This window comes from Puntigrus tetrazona, chromosome 16 (genome assembly GCF_018831695.1).
Source record: "Puntigrus tetrazona isolate hp1 chromosome 16, ASM1883169v1, whole genome shotgun sequence".
NCBI lineage: Eukaryota > Metazoa > Chordata > Actinopteri > Cypriniformes > Cyprinidae > Puntigrus > Puntigrus tetrazona.
The window spans coordinates 13,426,326-13,448,501 of record NC_056714.1 but is presented as its reverse complement, the minus strand read 5'-3'; the positions used below and the strand labels follow the sequence as shown (position 1 = coordinate 13,448,501).

At 37.8% G+C, this 22,176-nt stretch overlaps 2 protein-coding genes across 7 annotated transcripts in view; both read right to left on the bottom strand.

The window, feature by feature from the left end:
* Positions 1 to 1,637: 1,637 nt before the first annotated feature.
* cacng7b (calcium channel, voltage-dependent, gamma subunit 7b) lies at positions 1,638 to 13,103 on the bottom strand. Its single transcript, XM_043260100.1, has 6 exons — positions 12,928 to 13,103; positions 8,901 to 9,096; positions 7,639 to 7,725; positions 7,423 to 7,563; positions 4,381 to 4,526; positions 1,638 to 2,745 (listed from the first exon to the last, which is right to left on the bottom strand). Exons 2-6 carry the CDS (start codon positions 9,094 to 9,096, stop codon positions 2,275 to 2,277), a joined length of 1,041 nt encoding a protein of 346 aa, XP_043116035.1. The 5' UTR covers positions 12,928 to 13,103; the 3' UTR covers positions 1,638 to 2,274.
* A 1,857-nt stretch (positions 13,104 to 14,960) lies between these two features.
* LOC122360375 (protein kinase C alpha type-like) overlaps positions 14,961 to 22,176 on the bottom strand; it is a 104,976-nt gene continuing 97,760 nt past the window's right edge. For 5 of the 6 annotated variants that reach the window (XM_043260920.1, XM_043260922.1, XM_043260923.1 and 2 more), the window contains 7 exons: positions 21,630 to 21,721; positions 20,642 to 20,704; positions 20,418 to 20,556; positions 18,637 to 18,717; positions 18,427 to 18,534; positions 18,112 to 18,252; positions 14,961 to 16,864 (listed from right to left, as the gene is read on the bottom strand). In XM_043260920.1, the coding sequence (XP_043116855.1) occupies positions 16,703 to 16,864; positions 18,112 to 18,252; positions 18,427 to 18,534; positions 18,637 to 18,717; positions 20,418 to 20,556; positions 20,642 to 20,704; positions 21,630 to 21,721 (786 nt within the window). In that variant the 3' untranslated portion in view covers positions 14,961 to 16,702. Of the gene's footprint in view, positions 16,865 to 18,111; positions 18,253 to 18,426; positions 18,535 to 18,636; positions 18,718 to 20,204; positions 20,557 to 20,641; positions 20,705 to 21,629; positions 21,722 to 22,176 lie in introns of those variants that run through there. The other variant, XM_043260925.1, reaches the window with a different exon arrangement.

Below are 22,176 nucleotides of genomic sequence, written 5' to 3'. Positions count from 1 at the left end.
AGCGAGGGTTTTTTTTTTCCGGCCTGTCACTGGTCTGGGCTCGTGCGAGCGCGCGGCTTTGCCAAGATATGCTCCTCATTAAGCAGGCTGTCAAATGACCAAACTCGGACATCTGCACGGTAGTACAGTGAACTACGACCTTCAAAGGTTTTCTCGACCGATATCCATATTCATTTCCTCTCTCCACCTCTCTCTCTCACTCACTCACACACACGGAGCAGGGAATGGCTAATGCTGGGTGACAGCTCTTTCATGCAGTAATGTTGGTGAAAAGAGAGCTATATCCAACTCTTGACTGACACACACGGGCAGACTCCCCCACCCCCTCATATAAGTACACACACACACACACACACACACACACACACACACACACACACACACTATACTAGCTGTTTGAGATACTGTATTAGCAGGATTGGTGCACACGCGAGTGCAACACCTTGGAGAAAGGAATTACTGAAATGCGACTGTTATGACATCCTACTCAAACGCAAACAGGCAGAGATAGAAATAGAGAGAGAGAGAGAGATGGAGAGACAGTTTTGATCAATTGGACTGCACGCTTCCCCGAGGCAATGGAACGATGAACCGCAGAGCAGAGAAGCACTTAACAGTCCCAGTGCAGAAAACACACACACACACACACACACACACACAGGCGCGTAAATATACACACATTCACATTGCTCAGTCGTTTAATCCTCAAGTATGTGCTTTTTGATGTTGAAATACATTTAGTAATCCAGTGTAGTGCAGGGACAGCTATGAGAAAGCAATCCGCAAGTTATTTTCCGAAAATGTTAGCTCTCTGTCTTTGTGGAGGGATAAAATATTCTGTGTCAAACAGCCTGATACAGATCAAAGGCGTCGGTTTGGGGGTGGGGCTATACGTGTGTCGGCCAATGGAAAACAACGGGTGGTTTTCAGGAAACTGTTTGACAACGATCATTATTCCTTGAACTCATTTGTTGCCCTTATTGGTACAGACGTTATACTCTTAAAGGGTTAGTTCACCCAGCCATGAAAATTATCCCGTGTTTTACTCACCCTCAAAGCATCTCATGTGTACTTACTCCTTTCAGATGAATCCAATCAGAGTTATATCAAAAATCTTCCTTGTTTGTCCAAGCGTTAGAAGGGCTTTAGCAGGGTGTGTTTTTTTAAACAGTCCAAATGTTTTCAAATAAAGCACGTTAATCTAACCCTTAAATCTAACTATTTAAGTTTTAAGATCAATGCATGCTGTAGTGCTTAAATGTACACCTCATCTCACACCCCTAGTCAAGGGACAGATACAAACATGACAAAAAAAACAAGAACTCTTTGAGTTAGTCTCTGGTGTGATAGGTATTGTTGTTTTACAGTTTTAAGCTGGTCAACGCCTATTTGTTTCTCTGGTTTCAGAGTAATTCTGTATGGTTGTTTTTCCTTTTTTACACAAGCATTTTTTGCTGCATGCACTGCGTTGACTCGAACGATTTCAGCACCACGGACAGCGCTTAAAGCCGCCGCTTCAATATTTTCTTAACCACTAGAGGGCGCTGTGAACACTGACAATTTAAAATATGCTGCCAGGCAAGTGCTTATTATGAGGACTCACATACGATATGTAGAAAAGAGTCTTACAAAATAACAACATTTAAATGCTTTTAATTAATTTTTCTTGTCAACATTCTGCAGAAAGGCAGTGAACCAAATCACAGCCGAAACACGACAGGACACAGTATTTATACAAGAAATATTCAATATTTCTCAACTCTTTGAAAAAACAAACAAACAATATGTTCATCGTTTAAAATTTGTTCAGTAACAAGTAATTCCCACTTTAGCATTTAATGATAATATTAACACTAAAACTAACAATTCACAGATTCCATGATGAGAAATAACTTAAGTTCTGTAATATATATATATATATATATATATATATATATATATATATATATATATATATATATATATTTCTATCACCTATAGAAGGCAATAGTCTGTTATGTGCACTAATGTGTATGTCTAAATACATGAATTGTCAGTTCTGTTGTGTGCGATTGTCAAGTGTTCTGCATGAACCCTCATTTGATCCATTGCAGTTTAATATGCTACAATTTCACAACATTCAGTCTTAAAAAGAGGCCTTTTGTTACAAACAGTAACTTCCTGTTCTCATATAAAAAAACTGCATCTTGCCTTACATCATATTTCTGTTCCTCATTGTCTGTGCATTATCTGAGTAAAAACAAACACTCTATAAACTTTCTCATCTGTCTGCATTTAGCATGGTGAGGCGCTCATGCGCATATGTGTGTGATAGTGCGGGGGCGGCACTGCAGCGGGCGCCGCAGACAGAGGCAGGGTCTGGGATGCTCCAGCTGCCCCGTGCGCCCCAGGGTGGAGGGGATGGTTGTGCGGGAATGGAGCTGCAGAACCTGGTGACTGCAGCTGATATCCGGCTCCGGAGGTGGGGCTGGATGCAGCGGTGATGCCCGGAGATGACGCGCTCTGTGGGGCGCCGATCTTCGGCGGAGGCTGGGGGTTCTGCGTGAGCTGGATGGAGATGTCGCTGGAGATCTCGGAGGCGCTCCGAGCGCGCTGGGGGGGAGGCCAGGTCTCGGGGTGCAGGTACTGGCCGCTGTAGTCGCTGCCCTCAGAAAGGCGGGGGCGATAGAGAGCCGGGTGAGGCCGGTACATCTCCTCTTCAGCGTAACGCTTCATGAAGAGATACACTGACATCACACCAGCGCCCTGAGACAATGAGAGAAAAAGTTTAACACCGAAGTCATAACTGACACATCTGAATGATATTTTCAATTCTTGACATTAACAAACCATTTACTACAACTTCAATACTTTACTAATTGACTGCTTATTAATGGTTAGTAAGGTAGTCGTTACAGTAAGTTTAGGTATGGGGTAGAATATGCATAATGTGTGCTTTAAGTACTAATAAACAGCCGGTATGTCAAAAATAGCAATAATAGTCAATAATAGGCCTACAACTAGTAAATTTTGAGAATACTGTTGCAACATTTTCTTTTATTTTGTCTGGCGAACATCCCAGAAATGCATTAGGTTGGAAAGATTTTTTAATGTTTCCAAAACTAGTCTCTTAAGGTCCCCAAGTAAAACACAGTACAGTTGTGGAGTATTATTATAATTTAAAACACATGTTATAAAATGTATCAATACTTCAGTCTTAAGTGTCACATGACCCTCATAAATATATATATATATATATATATATATATATATATATATATATATATATATATATATATTATAGTACATATATTATATTTTGATCAATTTAATTAAAATGAATAAATAATAACTATTACATAAAATAAAAATTACTAATAACAACTTTTAAACAGTAGAGTATTATATTAACAGGTAAGTTATAGGAAGATGATTTAGTTATTCTAATAAAATCAGTGAGCCCATGAGAATAGTTCTACAGACCTGTGGGGTTATTTATAATTATTAATAATTTCTTATTTGCATTTATTAGTAATCTCTTTTAAGAGTTTCCAGATGTTATATTTATGATATATAGTTTGAAAATATGTACAAAAGAAAGGACAGGTTTATTAAGGTATGTATCTATGTGTTTAATTATTTATTTACTTTAGATACATATGGCAAATCAATAAAGCATTTATGATAGGTTGGAAATAACAGCGGCATGCATAGGAATTACACAAGGTGATTTTACAGCAATTCCTCCTCGCTCTAATATTCTAACCGACAAACTAATGTTTCCTTTGGCGACCATAATATAAAAGGATCCTGCTGAATCAAGCAGAAAAAAAAGAGTTAGAGCTTGAACTTCAATTTTGCTTAATCCTCACTTTATGGGCACAGACAAGAAACGGCTGACAGACAGCCTGCTCCATCATCCACTTCTTCATCACAATCACGTCGATAACATCTACACTTTGTGTGGAAATATCAGGAAACCTACCTAATCTCATGTGGAAATTGTGTAGAAATAGAAATATGTACAAGTTACTTAACGTATTGCTATGGCAGTCGATATGAAACAATGACATTAAGTGCTCTAAATACAGTACTCAGAGTAGCAAATAAAATGGAGCGCATCTGAAGCTCCACATTCATAATACATAAAGAGCACATTCGAAGCTCCTGCCTTTAACAGTTAGAGCAGGGTCATGTTAAAAGCATCTGCTTCAGCAGCATCAAGTGACATAATTACAGCACCATCATTTGTTAAGCCCCTCGGGCCTAGAAGAACGGATACGTTCAAGTCATTGGAGCTTTCACAAGAAATATGTCTACATCTTGGCCATTCAAGGCCGAGGGGCTTGAATTAACAAAAAAAAGGCACTGATATTTAGGATCGAAATTTCATCCCCTGACCTCTTTGAGCAGGAAGGAGCTGGCAGCAAACGCAAAGGACCAGCCGTAGCGGTAGTTGAAGAACTGCTCTGGCTCCCGCGGCCTGTTCATCACTTCATCATTGATGCTGGAGATATACAGCACCAGCCCCACCACCAGACTCAACCCTGAGAGAAAGAACAGGCAAGTGAAGAAAAATCAACAGACCACCAAGTTGAACCTCCTGCTGAATGACAAATATTAAATGCTAGAAAACTAGAACAAAAGAATATAGTTAAATAACTGCACTGTGATGCGCTTCCTGCCGGGTATCCCTCGGCCAACTCCACAGACACACACAAGTACTGCACACACTCCAGGGCTCTGCCCGGCCACTGATGAGAGGACATCAGCTCCATCTAAATAAATCACAACCCCAAACTCTCCTCACTGCAGGCGCAGCAGGCTAGGAGAGATGCATGGAGGACAGAGCAGATAAAACTGCTTGGTAAGTTTGACGTCACGTGTGACCGTTTTGGGGTCCTCGCGCTCTTATAGACGCCAAAAGCAAACAAGGATGCTAATATACATTTACTGTAAGCTGGAATAATATAATATATCTTTATGCCCATGTTGACATTTGTGATTGTCAGACTTTGATGTATTATTAAAGTATTGATGTCTAGGATGCTGTGGGATAGTTTGTTATACTTAAAATAAAAATTAAAACTTTAGCTTTAGTCCCTTAGTCCATCTAAGATGTTAAAGCTTGGAGAAATGAAGCATTACATGACTTGTTCACCGCTGGATCTTCAGCAGTCAAAATGAGAGCTGATAAAAACATCACACTAATCCATCAAATCACCTTATGAAAGAAAAAGCTGAATGTTTGTAACAAACAAATCCCTCATTAATGTGTTTTAACTTTAAACTCTTTAAACCGCTTCCAGCCAAAATATAAGTCAATAACCCATAATAAGTCAATAGTCCATCCCCATTATCATTAAAATCCACAACATATTTGTTAAGATCTATTTTGAACTCTTTTCATTCGTGCATATTTCTCCCCTGATTCAGACAACGTGACTTTTAGCAAGATTTCCAAACATAACGTTTCCAACAAATTCAGATGGCCTCAGAGAGAGTACGTTTGAATAAAATCTGAACTATAACTTTAACAAGCAGAGGCACAGATTGTGAGTGTGTGTGCGCGGGTTTGGACAGAGAACGGCGGTGAAAAAGTCGAAGGAACAGGGCGAGAAAAGCTCACACAACGCCAGAAAAACAAGAAATCCCTGTAATATTTATTGCAACAGCGGAATGACCGATTCTCTCACCCACAAACACAAAACAAAAACACTACATTCCTGCAAACATCAGCTACATTTCACAGCCGCTCCATCTAACGGCACTATCAGCGCTCTTGATCTTTACTTTTTAATGGCTTCTTTCAGCAGAGGCACTTTTATCAGCCCTGAGTATCTGAAATGCCCATTACATATTCAGCAGCAGGCTGATAGGGAACACGGAGAAAAGGGACAAGTAAAAAGGTGTTTTTCAAGGACGGTCTGTCAGGAAGTTTGTGCTGCAAGAGGAAAGAGGTGTTTTTCGATAAAGTTGAAGGTCTTTTCTGGCCGTGTGCAAGGTTGAGGCAGCGATGCGGTAAACAACGCTGGCATCTGCATACAAATAAGCTCTACATTCAGGTTAGGGTTAGACGCTCAATGCAGACTGATATTAAAGTGCTATTTCATGTGCGTTTACAGTGGAGTTCAAACCTGGTTCACGAGGGAAAAGCGTTCATTTTAATGTTATTATGATATACTACAATACTGTTAATAAAACTGCTGTTTTAATGAAATGTTTATATGTATTGGCATCGAGCAAATTTGTCCGCAAGTAGATGTATGATCTGAGAATGATGTCACAAATTTGCTGGTTTGATTAGAAACTAACACATTTTGTAAATATTCAATATATAAAGTGAAAAGTGACTTTAAAATGTAACTGTTTAACAAGCTGGTTTTAGGGACCTAGAAATGAACATATTTTGTAAATATTAAATATTTCAAAAATGCTTAAAATATAGCTCAATTCTATAATTGCATATTGAAAATTCGAATTCTGTACATAAATGGTTTCAAGGTTTAAAAGAAAAATGAGATAAGACTCCTGAACAGTGCAGCTATATGACTAGTTTATGTTAACTAACAATAATAATTCAATCATTAAATGTCCTTTCATATGAGCTCTTTATATTTGGACAAAATTGATGCTGCAATGGCTTCCGGGGTCCCTGCCTGATTCTGACTGACCATGTTTTATATTTTATAATCTTGCTGACCTCTGCTGGTGCAGCCCTGAACTGCACGCTCAGGTATTCGAGGTATCTACTGGAAAAAAAATCTGGCACCGTTGACTGATGAGTTTAATCTTCACGTTTACGTGATATAGCTGTGCCTACATCAACAAATGAATGTGTTTTTTTCTCTGTGTTAGAACATTACATGAGAAAATAATAAGAGCAAAAGATAAGCAATCGTGTAAAAAGCACTATCATGTGACAGAGGGTTAAGGTATTCTACTCGTATGATAGATGTGTTATTTTACAGAATAACTAATGCAATAAAACTACGGCAATTCCTTCCAAAAAAACGTTATCGCTGCGTCCACTGCTTCCAAAAACGGCTAAATAATAAACAGATGGAGTGATTTCATGCTCAGACACAGGTTTATGATTGGATGAGACATCATTAATGTAATACAGATGGTACCGCTGCATTCTGGTGAGTGCAGAACACAAAATCCTCACACATTTAATCTTCTGTATTAAATATATTATGAACTATTTTTAACTGTAAGAGAATTTTTTGAAAGAGACTTAATTCAAAAGAATGTTCCTCCGGGCGCATTTGTGAAGACATAATTATAGATGGCACAACATCTATCCTAAAAGTCTTACGTAATATGTTCAATATAAATATAAAATGTCTAAAAACGGAGAAAACTGAATAGAACGTAGGAAGTATGGACTGATTGCTCCTGGTTTGTCCACCTTACGGGAAGGAAAGGTTTCCCAACTACCTGAGAGGATGAAGAAGATTCCAGAAACGAAGGCCAGGATGGTTCGCTGCGGACGGATGTGGCCCACGTTACTGATGATGAAGGCTGTGAAAACGAAGAGCAGGGACACCATAGGGAAGGGTGTAGCTGTCCGCACCATCTCTGTCAGAGCAGGAAATACATGTGTGTGAGAGCAGTGCCTGAAAATGCGGTCATTTGTGAAGTACGTTGACTTACTGAGGATATTTGCCGTATTTTCTGTGGTGATTTCAATCTCGGGCTCTGTGAAATACTCAGAGGCCACGCATCTACCTTTCTCTGTACCTAAAATAGTGAGACAGAGTATATAATCAAATTTCTATATGTATGTATACAATACATAAACATATAAGTACATATGTAATATTATGACATATCAGACTTATTTGACATTTTGTTTAAAAGCATGAAAAACATAAAAAATACTTCTGATTATTTTATTTTATTGATATTATTTCGATAGGTTGAAACAAACGAAATAATAATAATGAAAAAAAAAAACACTTCTACAAAATGTAATGTTCTCTTATCAAAAAACATACAGGAAAATAGTCGAAAAATTAATAGCATCCAAAATAAGAATAATATTAAAATGTTTTTGTTTATTTTAATATATGTGTCACGTCTTTGGACTCTTTTTTTGTGCCATGTGGTTCTGTGTGCCCTAATTTTAGTTAATTGTCTTACTGTGTTCCTCTGTGTCTTGTTAATTTACTAATTTACTTTGTGTATTTAAGTCCAGTTTGTTTCCGTTCAGTTCGTCCGATCGTCGCCGTTTATATGTGTAGTTATTTTCTGTCTGCTATATTGTTTATTTCGTGTGTAGAAGATTAACAGACTAATTATGTTATATTCTCGTCTAGCGCTTCTTCTCTACAACCACACCGTGACAATATGCATTTATGTGTATTTCAGAAAAATATGGTGTTTATATATTAAATATATTTATTTATAATATAAATTATATTCACTGAAATATATACATGTAAATGTGCTAATATTTGTAATATACATGCTGATATTTCTACACATTTACACATATGGTATACCCCCACACACACATATGTATATACACAGAACATATATTATGCAAACAAAGTGTTTTTATTTTGAATGGGATTCATTTTGATCAATCATTGACGATACTCATTTTAATATATTTTATTATAATATAATTACTTTGAAGTTAAAGCTGAATTTTCAGCATCGTTACTGCATTGTCTCCAGTGTCCCACGATCCTTTCGGAAATCGTTCTTATTTGCTGCCAAAGCAACATCTTTATTGTCATCAGTGTTGAAAACATTTACGTGATACTTTTTTCAGTATTCCTTAATAATTAGAAAGTGCAAGTGAACGTATGTGTGCGAACGGGGTTCCTTATAGGCAGATCAGCATGTTTGGGCATCCTTGACGTAAAGTACATCTTCGATCTTAGTGTATGAAACGTGTGCGTCCGCACCTGCTATGAAACACACTCTCCAGAGGCCTGAATGTAATGCCATCTTGACATCGACAGTTTGGTTCTGCTGCAGTACGATTCCCTCCTCCATCAGCAGCCAATAATCCGTCGCCACGGCAACCCCCACCAACAGCAGTCCACACGCCCCAAACACTGTGGAGAGCAGAGTCAGAGCCCTGCTGCTGCAAGAGCTCATCTGCACACACACACGCACACACACACATCAGCCGTCAGCACCCGAGCTCCAAATCACTGCAAAAACACCATCGAATCTAGACACTTCCACACAGTCTCTGTTACTCTGCAGTTCACCAGCATACACGAGGAGTGTAAAAGATCACGAGAGACAGCTCCCGTCCCACCGTGGCGGTAATCGGCCAATCGCGCGAAAGGTCGAAGTTCGCCAGCCTTAACGGGTGGCACTCGTTGAAGCAGAACGTGAAAGATTATTGGCGGTGATTCAGATGGCACAACACACACATCACACACAAGCGCCTACAGAGTCATGAGTCATAGCTTTACTGTGAGAAGCACACCTCATCCGTACCGAGGAAGAAACAGATGTAGACACGGGTAAACACACACCGGTCCTGCTCACTAATTCACATCGGCATGCCCTTCAGTGTGATGCACTGTGGGAGAACAGAATCTGATAAAAGCTGATATTGGATTAGTTCATCCAAAAATGACAGTTCTTTCAGTAATTACTCACTCAAACCCCTATGACTTTCATTCTTCTGCTGAACACAAAAGAAGGGCTTTTAAAGGATCGTACAAATCATTCTTTTCTACTCTCTACTGAGGCACTACACAAATAATGTGAAATATGACTGTATTGTATTTGTGAAGACGTGACAGAAATTTGATTTGTCGTTATTTAATTACTTAACCCTCTACTCCAGTAAGCGGTTAGGGACTGAATAATTGTATAACCAGATCATTGTATCATAACCAGTCAAATCGTTCAGATTTGTTTTGTGAAACTGATGAACGTCATTAGAAAGTGACATTATAATTATAATTTCAAATATAGATCATGAGACTGTGTTTATGATGCTTTTGCATCCTTTCAGAGAGTCTTTAATTAACTGTAGCTGTATGAACCAAAAACATAATAAAATAATCTTTTAGTGCCTTAGTTACAAAAGATAGAATCAACAGTTCATTGAATAGTATTTTTTATTCTTGAGTATTTATTAATATTTTTAACTAGCTTCAGTTTTGATTTTAAGTTTTAGTCATTTTATTTTTACTTTTGTCAATGTTTCTATCCAGCTTTAATTAATCGATCATTTTAGTTATAGTCATTTTAGTGCCTTTGTTTTCAGTTAATAACTTATTTTACGTCAGTTAGTTGCCAAGAAAACATTTCTAAAGGTAATGCTCAATCAAATCTGAAAAAAATCTTAAAGATTCAGGATTAAATATGGACAAACCCATTCAAATGTTTCACCAAACCTAAATAATAATTAAATAAACATTAAATTTTTTTTTTTTTTTCTGTAATTGCTGATTTTAATGTACCACGTATTTTGGATTTATTTTAAGCCAGCCATGTATAACATTAGGCTAGTTGAATTAAATAAAACTACCTAGAAGGTTGGGTTAAACGTTTAACCCTGGGTTGTAAGTAACCATGTATTTCATATGAAACACACACACACACACACACACACATACATATATAGAGAGAAAGAAAGGTACAGACTGTAAAAGAACAGAGCCAGGGCAAGAAAAGACACGGGAATGAGGAGAGGCCATATATGGGGCAGCTAACTAAAAATGGCAGTATGTAAATGTCAGAGTGTACACTATGAACTACTGTTCTCTTTGTGAAACGTGTTGTAAAGCTAAGATTACATCCTCTTTCTGACCCTGTGCACCTCTCTGATCCTCCCAGGGCAGAGCTCTGATCGATTCTTAATTAATGAGGGACGCTTTTTTGTCTCGGTTGTGAACGGATGACAGCGCTGACGACAACTTGAAAGCTCTTTTCAAAGTGAAATGTGCATATTGCTCTCTGTCATTGTCTCCGCATCTGTGCCGCGCTGATACAGGAACGCTTTCATCCTGCCATTCGCTCTCTACATATTTAAAGATTACGATTTGACACGTGATTAACGAAATGAATGCTGTCGTTCGGTTACATGCGTGAGCTCGAAAGAATCGGTTTCCTGTCTTCGCAGTCACTCAGCTGCTGCTGCTATGACGACTTTTATGATGGATATTTTTGAAGAGGTTGTATAGAGTACGTGTGAGAGAATGTGTGTGCGTGTGCTTTTTCATGCTGTCATTTCCTGTGTGTCTCTCCGAGCTGGTGATTCAGAGCAGCACCCTGAGCAACAAGAGAGGGAAAAAAAGAAAGCGTAAGAAAGAGAAAAAAAAGAGATGGAGACTCTCGGCTTCCAAAATGAATCTCAGAAGTCTAGACGAGACTTCAGTGCGTCCGTGTGAATGCAGGAGCGTTCGACCTTTTGCCTTTCATCCTGCCACAAAGAATGACACAAGCCTTAACACCAGCAGTCAACAGAAGATGAACCTCAGCAAATGATGGACAGATTTTGCAATGCAGAGAAAAAAGGCTGCGGAGGAAAAGTGCTGGTGCTGAGTGCTCCGAAGCAAACGCAACAGAGACAGAGACCAACAATGTCAAACTACAGCTTGACCGTCTACACTGAAAGGATTTTTTTCACTGACCCCCCTCTTCTGCCCCCTCAAGGCCGTGTGTGCTGATGAGCGGAGAGGTTACTTCTCTGAGAAGAGAGGTTTCTTCTCCATGACAAAATCCATGAAAAAGTTCCAGCTTAAACTTGCATATTCACGGACAGATTTCCTTTTTTATCCTTTTGCATTTTTGTGCGGTCGTTCAGGTCTTATCTGGACCTTTGAAGGAAATCTTGCAGTAATTCACTTGAGATTGGTGCCACACAAAGTGTGTACTTAAAGGGATAGTTCTTTTTTCCCCCGTCATTTACTCACCCTCATGCTATCGCAAACCTGTATGACTTTCTTTCTTCTGTTTTTTTTTAAAGAATTTTAAAGAATGCCGGTGACCATGCCGGTGAATACTGGTGGCCAGACTATTTTATGACCGAATTTTCATTTTGGGGCGAACTATCCCTTTAAGATGTGTACTATTCAAATGCAGTATGATGTCAGTGTGGCTTACAGTAAGTACTTGATCCAAAATATTAGTCCAAAGGATCATTTAACAGTTAAGAAATATATCGAACAATGTCTTTTTGACCATAAAATCTAAGTCACTGAGGTCCGGTGTTTGTTGCACCCAACTCTCTTACATTGCATACAGTTCAACAAGATCTTTTATGTTCAACAGAAGCATGTAGTCTCTAGATTTAAGACGACGTAAGGGGGAGTAAAAAGAATGTAATTCTCTGTGAAACGCCTCTTTAAAAATGTTTACATATTTCCGTTTAAAGGGACGACGTTATTTATGAGTCACCTGAATGTATTACAATAAATGCATAGTGAACAAAAGACATACAGTGCAGTGAGGAACGGGGACAGAGAAGATAAAGAGTGCCAAGCCAGATGTAGGTTAATGTATGGAAAGACCTTGGCCCAGTAATGATGGAGTTCCCACCTACATGCCAGCGCGTGCCTCCTGGGGCACTTGACTGAGCCAGTTACAGTCTCAACTACCCCAGCTACCGTTCACTCACTTCTGCCCAACGCCGAAATGCTCAACAGCTGCGAACGTTAGCAGAATCGCCGCATGCCGGTCTCCCGAATGACCCTGGACGTTCACAATTCACACCGGACCACAAACAACGATAAACCTTCCCCCTCGCGTACCGACACGGCGCCCGACTCGCTCGCGGACCCGCGGGGATTACGAAAAGCCGTCCGCACTCGTTCGACACGCAGCCACAAACGCGCATCCGTTCGTTTCCTTCAACTTCTGTCTATAACAGCCGACAAAAGTTCAAACGTGTTTCGGCTCAGTCACGCATTAGTTGAGAACAGTGAAGAACAAGGCAAGCAGTCTGAAGGAGCGTGTACTCACCCTGCCCGCGCGCGCGTGGAGCTGACAAGTATGCAGGCACAAGCCTCACACCAGGGGTGCCTGGCAAAATATCCGCGCTCTGTCTCTCTCGCTCCCTCTCCCTCACTCTCTCTCCCTCCCTCTTTCTTTCTCTCTCTTACGTGCGTATTTCCCACTGATACCCCGTTATCTTCTCCTCCCTCACATCTTCACGCTTACCGTCCCTCTTTTTATCCCAGCTAAACGAAAGAGAGCGAAAAGCAAGGCAAACGTTGCGCGTAAGAATATGTAGCAGGGATTGGGTTAGCATTGCGCAATGGAAAACGCACTTTTGCGTTTTGGATGGATGGATGGATGGATGGATGGAAACGTCGCATGAAGCTTATGTCTGTTTTTTTATTTATTTTTTTTATTTTGACAGGAAAAAGACGGTTGATATCTCAAAAACATGCATGGCTTACAAATATCAGTTTGATAATGTAAGAGCCAGTATGGGATATCCATGCTGATTTTAACTTTTGCTTTTTGTATTTAGATGACCTTTGCAGTCACATTTTTTGCTCACTTTAATATTGTCTAATAATTAGCTAAAAAGCTAATAATGTAATAATGCAATGAAAAAAGTTGGTTCATTCAGACATTGTAAACATTTGCACAGAAACGACAAGTAACACCGAATTTGATATTAATCGCATTTTGTAATAGAATGATTTGTTTTATTTTCAACTTAAAATATATTTTATAGCGTTGAATACATTTTTATTCATTTTTTTAAAATCTCTAAACAAATACAATTTTTCGTACTGTGCATAATATTATATGACTGTATGTGCGTAAATGAATTGGTTGGGTCTGTAAAAGTGTATACCCGTCAAATTCTAACCATCGCCCACATGTAAAAGAGACCGTAAATTAGTTTAGATATGGAGGGAAAGACAGATTGGTCAGTAGTGAATTGTGAGAAGACAGTCAGGCAAAGAGCGGCATAAATCACAGTAAATGAGCAAGTTAGAAAAAGAAGACAGAGCACTCATTTTCTGCTCGCGCTAGTAATTAGTGCAATTTCCACAAACAGACTGTCATAGTTCAAAGGGAAGTCTTTGCAGCAGCATCCAAGATTTACAGTAGGCCACATTATGCCACTGGATCTTTGTTGTTAAAGATTTTGTGGCATAAAAAAGTATCTTGAATTTGTCTCTTCTGAAATTCGAAACAAGATGCATGCATGATTATTACTAACAAGATTGCGTATGTATGGAAATGCAAAAAACCCCAACAAAAAACACATTAATAAGTGCTCCCTTTTGTCATCATCCATGTCAGAATCAAGAATCATCTCATCCTTTCTCAGTTTCTTCTCCGTTAGTCTCATTATACTTTTTAGTGGGCTTAGCCTCATGATAAAGTATTTTTAGGCATGATATCAATAGCATAGTACACTCTGACCTCAAGAAGTGAAGAAGGGAAAGAGAGACACAAAGAGACAAAATTCTACATTCTACATTCAACAGCACACGGCAAGCAAGCATTTCTACGAACACCTTTTTAAATGTCAGACGCTGGAACTCTTCGGTTCAAGAAAGAAGGTGAGGTCACAGAACTAAAAAGAAAGTCAGAGTGGGGCATTAAAAAAAAAAGAGGAGTGACGGAGATGAAGACAGTTACAGTAAGGAGGTTAGGGTAGTTTTTAATAGGCAGGGTATCTAAGGGTATCCTGTTATATCACTCAAGCCCACTGGGAGAGCACTGATGGAGTGATGAGTGGAGAGAGAAAGTCTTGAGATTGAGAGATGAGAGTAAAGGTCTGCCGTCTCATCAGCACGAACACAGACACCAGAGACGTGACCAAACAGGTGAAGGATGGAGTGAACACAAAAAAAGTGCTCAGTTTGAGTCATCTACTTTATTTTCACATTTGAAAACACAAAACAACTCAAAACAAACCTATCTATCTATCTATCTATCTATCTATCTATCTATCTATCTATCTATCTATCTATCTATCTATCTATCTATCTATCTCTGTCATGCACATTTGGCCAAATTATCTTTGATACTGAGGTTGAATCGTTTATTGTGATTGGAAACAAATGCATATAGAATAATTACATCAATACACGGAATTTTCACTAATTATTACAATAATCTTTTAAGTAGCTTTTGTAGATCTAACTACAGAGCTTGGTTCCAACCTAAAAACAAGCACAGCTGTTAATTGGTTGGGTTCAGCTGAACGTTTGGCGGGTTTGATGTTCGATCTCCAGGAGCAGAACTGATTTACGAAGTATCCCATTTTCATAACCACAAGATCAGCGAAACAGCGATGAAATAAAAGGCTGGGAAATGTCGAACAGGAGCAGGCAGCGATCAATCTTTTTTTTTTTTTTACCTTGTTACAAATTCCAGGGATAATAATATAATAAAAATAATACATACATTTCAGTTATCTACATTCTACATCCACACACATCTCTTTTTACCTAACCTTACGCTCCTCCTAAACTGTCTTTTCCACATAATGCATGAAATGTTCCCACTTTTCTGTTGGCAGTATTTTGTCGTCAGTGCAACTTTCAAGTTGTATTAGATGGACATTTTGGGCACAGGGTGCAGACTCGGGTCTTTCCAGGTCAGGCGTCATGATTTTTCACTATGCAAGACAAGCGCATGCTGATCTCGAGACATCACAGTGTCTAAATAACCATATTCATACCAGCTTCGCACAAATAACACTCAATAAATGCATCCATAAACCTTAGATTTCGCTCTTTGAGACCACTTTGGTAATAATTAACACTTAAATGTAATAAATCCTATGCGCTATAAACAGAATTTTGGTTGATAAGTTGGATCCACATTTTCTTCACATTTTTATTTTATATACTGATGATATGGGTTAACATATTCATAGAAAATGTCTGTCGGTTCTGTAATCCTGAATAAACATTAACATATATACTTTATAATACACTGCACATGCTTTATATAGATATGCATACTTTATATGTTTCTCATAAAGTCATTTGTTTTAATAACATGGACCCCAAAGACTAAGATGCAAATGTTTCTAGCCTGTATAGAACCATATTTGGATTGAATTCTGATGCATCTACAGAGATATACAGTATCAGCTCTTACATTCATATCACAAACAATTAGTTTATATACTGAAGCATTAATCTTTCATTTTTTTTTCTTTTTGCATTTAGCTGTCATGTGTGCGACTCCTAAATCATAATGCTGAGTTTCTATACCAGTTGTTAGATGAAAGGATTACCAGTATTTGCTCACCTGTCTGCACTTATTTAGTTATCTAAACCAAACCAGAGCAAACAGGATCTTACATGAAGACAAGCAGAAACACGTTAGTTTGATCAGAGATTAAATAATCGGCTTGAAGTGAACTTTAAAACATGGGGGAAATCATGCTCATGCTGGTTTCTATAGAGCACTCAGTTATAATTAGGTCATGGCAACTACTAGCATCCAAAGGGATATCCAATAAGATCCTATTGTCCAATGAGATAATGGCATGAATGAACGACCCTTAAATAATTCAGGCCGATACTCTCAGAGTGGACAGACTAAATAGTATTAATGCTTAGTTTGTTTTACCGTTAAGATGATTAAAATGTGTGTGGTGTTGTTGCAGAAGATGATTTACCGGACTAATTGAGACAGACTCCTATGGTAAGCAAGCTGAAGCCATTTTTTTTGGTCACCGGAGTTTAAATCATGAACGGGAACAGAAAAAGTCAACAGACAGACGGTTGGTGTTCTTTTGCTTGAAGGTTTCTCAGACAGCCGTTAGGGGTGAAGGAGGAAATTCGGGGTTCATGTAGGTGAAGTCTTGGAATTCCTCTTGACTTATAGCGGCGAGAACATCCGGGTCAGAGGGCGTGAGGGCGGACGGGGCGGATGTGAAAAACTTGTCAAAGTTCTCTCCTTTTCTGCCTCCCTGTGGAAATGACAAACAGAATCAGCTGGGTTATGTTATTTCTATTAAATACCAAGCAACTGAAATGGATGTTGTTGACGTCAGTTCAGCGCTGTGAACTCAGAGCACCTCTATTTATTTGCTGTGCTCACATACATTCACACAGCATAATATCCACATAGATTAGCATGAGTAATATGGGTAAAGAGCTACAGGCAATGAGGGTCAGGTTTATTTTGGTTCTTCCGTCTTTACAAGACAACACCAGTAAATACGCATGCACACACGCACGGATGCACACTGAAAATAATAAGGAGAAGCAGGCGGAGCGCATTAATAAACTTCCAGTTACATGCTTACGAGTAAAAAAAAAAAAAAAAAAAAACAATAACACACACGCTCTGTACAATATATATCATCAAAATGAGGATATACCACAATGTGAATATGCTGAGTCTATGTAAAGTTAATTACAGTTACTGTACTACAGGTAAGCAAATAACAGGCTAATGTGTAAAAATAAATAAATAAAAAAAAAAAAAAAAAAAAAAAAAAAAAAATAAATAAATATATATATATATATATATATATATATATATATATATATATATATATATATATATATATATATATATATATATATATATATATATATATATATATATATATATATATATATATTTTTTCATTAATTCATATAATTAATGATTAATTAAACATACATTTATATAATTTATTTTACTATATACACACACACACACACATACATACATCTACACAAAGGCTAATTTGCTTAATGTAAAACATATAATGTAATATAATGTAATATTGATTATAATTTTTGGTTTTTTAAACATTCTCTTTAAAAAAATAAAAAATAACTATTTTTAATACAAATAATAATTTATCCACAGTAGTTGACCCTAAAGGGAGATTGAATATAATTTTTATATCATGATCAATCAATCAATCAATCAATCAATCAATCAATCAATCAATCTTGTCTATATACCACCCATCCATTTACTTATTTATTATTTAATAAACATATTTTTTCTTTCATGGTGTGGAGTTTTCATTTTCAATTATTTAAAAAAAAAATTTGTTTCCTCTACTCCAAAACTAAATCATTTCACCAAGCCTTTTATATTTTTACATTTTCGTAATGGCTTTGCTCTGCATGTTTAATAATCCAAGAGTTTTTCTATGATAGCGTGGTACATCCTGAGCCGCACGCAGAGACAGGTGTTGTGATAGATGATACTGACACTTCTGGGTTTGAAGGGAGGCTGTATCTCCAGTCTCTCCAGTCGGTCCCAGTCTATCCAACGGAAAAAAGGATGCTCCCGCAGCTCTCTCTCAGCATCCTCTCCTCCACCCAAACGCTTAGCAGGGTTCTTGGTGAGGAGCTGGGAGAGAAACAGATGGAGAAAGAATGTCAGAAAAACCGAGAGGATGGAAATTCAACTGTATGCTAATTTAAGCCAAATTTTTTAGTAGTCGTGTTAGTATTAAATTGCCTGTGCTTGCACTGTGAGCAAAGTATGTAGGCAGCAGAGATGAAAGAACAGGAAGTAGATTACCCCTTTGCAGATGGCCACAGCCTCCCGAGAGAGACTCTTCGGATATGAAACGCTCTGTTCCATGATGGACTGAAACAGCTCCTCCTCATCTATGCCATCAAAAGGAGGCTGATGAAAAGAGAGAGACAGAGGGAGAGGGCACCGGGGATGAAGATCTATTGAGAAAAGGACAAAATTAAAGGCTCAGGGAAGCAGAGGATGAAAAATTACCTGCCCAGCCAGCATCTCATAGAGCAGGACTCCATACGACCACCAGTCCACCGCTTTACTATACGGCTGATACGCCACAATCTGAAAACAACAAATTTACTTTTGTATACTTTGGGTATAGATTTCCCAGAGTGTTCACTGAGAATGCCTTTTTAATTTGTGTTGAGGTAGCAAACAGGATGCAGAACTATAATTTGAATTTAAGAAGTACAATGAAATTCAATATAAATGCATTTAGTATTAATTACCAATAAACATGCTATCATTTGCAAAACATATGTGCATTTCTGAAAATATTACAATTTTTTATAATTAGATACAATTGAATTTATATCATTATTATATTTAAATTTAATTTATAAAATAGGTATAATCATTAAAAATTCATTTTATTTTGAATATAAAGTACCTACTATACCATTTTGACCTACAATGGTCCAGAAGTTTGCGGTCAGATTTTTGTAAAATAAATGAATACCTTTATTCAGCAAGGAGGCATTAAAGGTGAGAGCAAAGGCATTTATAATTACAAACAAAAACAACAACAACAACACAACTTCTATCTTACAACAGTAAAAATGTTTTTTGAGTAGCAAATATTCATATTAGAATAGTTTTCGAAAGATCATGTGAAACTGAAAACTGGAGTAATGGCTACTGAAAAAAGCACATTTGAAAATATATTAAAATAGGAAATGGTTATTTCGAACTGTAATAATATTTCAAAATATTACTGTTTTGATCAAACAAATGCAGCCTTGGTGAGCAAAAGAGACTTCTTTTAAAAACATAAAAAACCCCTTACCAACCCCAAACTTCTGAACAGTGTACACTAGACATTTAAATATATTCATTACAGATTTTAATATAACATATTTATTAAAGATACTTCACAGAATAGTCTTCAAAATGGAACCAAACAACAGGAAGCAGAATGACAAGATGGAAACTTTAACTAACTTTAACTAAAGCTCTAGGTCCTTGTCCTTTTGTCCCTGTTCAGTAAATTCTACATCCCATCATTCCAATTCAAATTCCAATTCAACATCCTGTGGAATGTGTCCGATTAAACTCACATCCCAGCTCCAAAACTTAAATAGATCTTGAATTTTGGCCATCCTTGCTAAATGCTTCGTAATTTCATAATGTTATATTCTCAAAATCATATAAATTAGGAATATTCCCATTACAGAGTTAGATGGATGCTATTACAGCCCTCTCAATGTGCAGATAAACTCATGAAAATCATATTAAAGATAATTACACAATAAATATGCCAGTGTCTCTGTGTCAGCCGTGAGTGTGTGTGTGCCACAGCGTGAGAAAGAGAGATTAATTTCCTTGCCTGCAGGGACACATATTGCATCTTTTCAAAATGACAGGGACACAAAGATCAATGGCTTTTTCTTTTTTTTTTTTTTTTTTTTTTTTACATAATGTGATCAATGTGAGCCAGTTTAACAGCTGGGTTAATACAGCGCTGACGCATACTGGGCTTCGGTAGACCCACATTCACATCGCCTTTCCATCACACAGCAAAACACACGCATTGACGATTTAGCACATACATCACTCGAGCGGGATGTCCGTCATGTCGCCGTGTAGTAAACACCCCAGTGAACCTAAATGAAATCACACAGAGACATGTAGATGCACATACACGCAGACATGTGCTGACTGCGCACATCCGGCGAGTGTTCATGTAAACACAGAGCCGAGGTCATGAAGAAGAGAAGATGAATCGGACGGGAGCAGAAAGATGGAGATGGAGTAAAGGAAACCTCAGGTGCGATGTAATCAGGCGTGCCGCAGAAGGTCCGGGTGGTGTCCCCTTCCATCATGCCTTCCCTACACATCCCGAAGTCTGCTATCTTTATGTGTCCCTCGCTGTCCAGCAGGACATTGTCCAGCTTTAGATCTCTGCAGTCCAGAGAAAGAGAGAGAATATTAAGTGACTGTAACATATGGCGTGTTTGCGGATGGAGACTGTCATCATGTCTTGTACCTGTATATGATGCCTTTGTTGTGCAGGAAGAACAGACCCACCGCGATCTCAGCAGCATAGAACCTGCCAACATGAAAATCTCTCATTAACTCCATTAAACAAACATTCTTCCACCGCAGGACAGAATGACAGAATGATGCCAAACAGGTGAGTTTAGAAACTGAACAAAGGGGGTGCTTAAAGTGCTCCTATTACGGATTTCTGAAAATTACCTTTCGTGCAGTGTGTAACACGGCGTTAAGTGAATATACGGCAACGTTTAAAATCTGAAAGTGCACCATTTATGAAGTTACTGTGTTTCAAAAGAAAGATTCGAGTCACTTTTTAAAACGAAATCCCAAGATGTTGACGTCGACATGAAACGTTAGCATACTGCCCACTCGCTTGTCGGTCTTTTGTGTTGGACTGAATGAAAATGTTGAAAATGAAAATGTTTATGTATTTTTTGCCACTAGGTGTCGTTTTTGGAGTAATAATAGCTGTTTCCCTGTTGAGGCTGTACACAAAGCAGCACTGCGCTCACAAACACTGATTTTATCAGGCATGACTGGTATAATGAGACCAATTGGACCAATCGCAGCAGATTAGTGTCACACAAAGGAGGGGGTTTTGAAAAATGAATCGTTGGACGAATTGTGTGGGAGCCGTTGAGCAAGTAAAGTAAAATGAAATGCATATTATATAACAATGAAAGTGTTTTTTGACCTTAATTGCATGTCAACCTGTTATTAGGGACTGCCAAAAACAACATATTAACCTTTCATTAGACAGAATAGGGGCACTTTAAACAGTATAAAGAGTGAAAAAGCAAGCAATAGTTATCAGTTGTTTGGACTTTCGTTCTGACGGCACCCATTCACTGCAAACGATCCACTGGTGAGCAAGCGAGGTAATAGTACATTTATCCAAATCTGTTTCGACGAAGAATAGACTCATCTACATCCAGCATGGGCTTTTTTTGAGCACAGAAGAGAAGTGCTAAACTTACGCTGCATGCGGTTCTTTAAACTTGCCAACGATTTGGATGTGAAACATAAGATCACCACCATTCACGTATTCCATGACGTAATACAGACGATCCTACAACACAAAACTGATTATCAGCAATCAGAAGATATGCAACTTCACAATACTAATAGGAATTAAAAAACGAATCATCAATCAGTTTGATGTTCTCATGGATACAGCAAATGCCACAGATTAGCAATCAGCCAAATTAAAAGACAGATTTTCAATTTACTTGACTGAAACCAGAGTAATGTGCTTATAGCCCTCAAAAAAAAAAAAAAAAAAAAAAAAAAAAAAAAAAATATATATATATATATATATATATATATATATATATATATATATATATATATTAGCCTCAAATCAGCAGCTTTGCCAGCATAGGAAATACATTACCTTTTAAAATACAGATATTTTAAATTGTAATAATGTTTAAGAACATTACTGTTCTGTATTGTAATTTTGATCAAATAAATACAGCTTTCATTAATATATGAGAGACTTCTCACAAAAACAATGAACTAAAA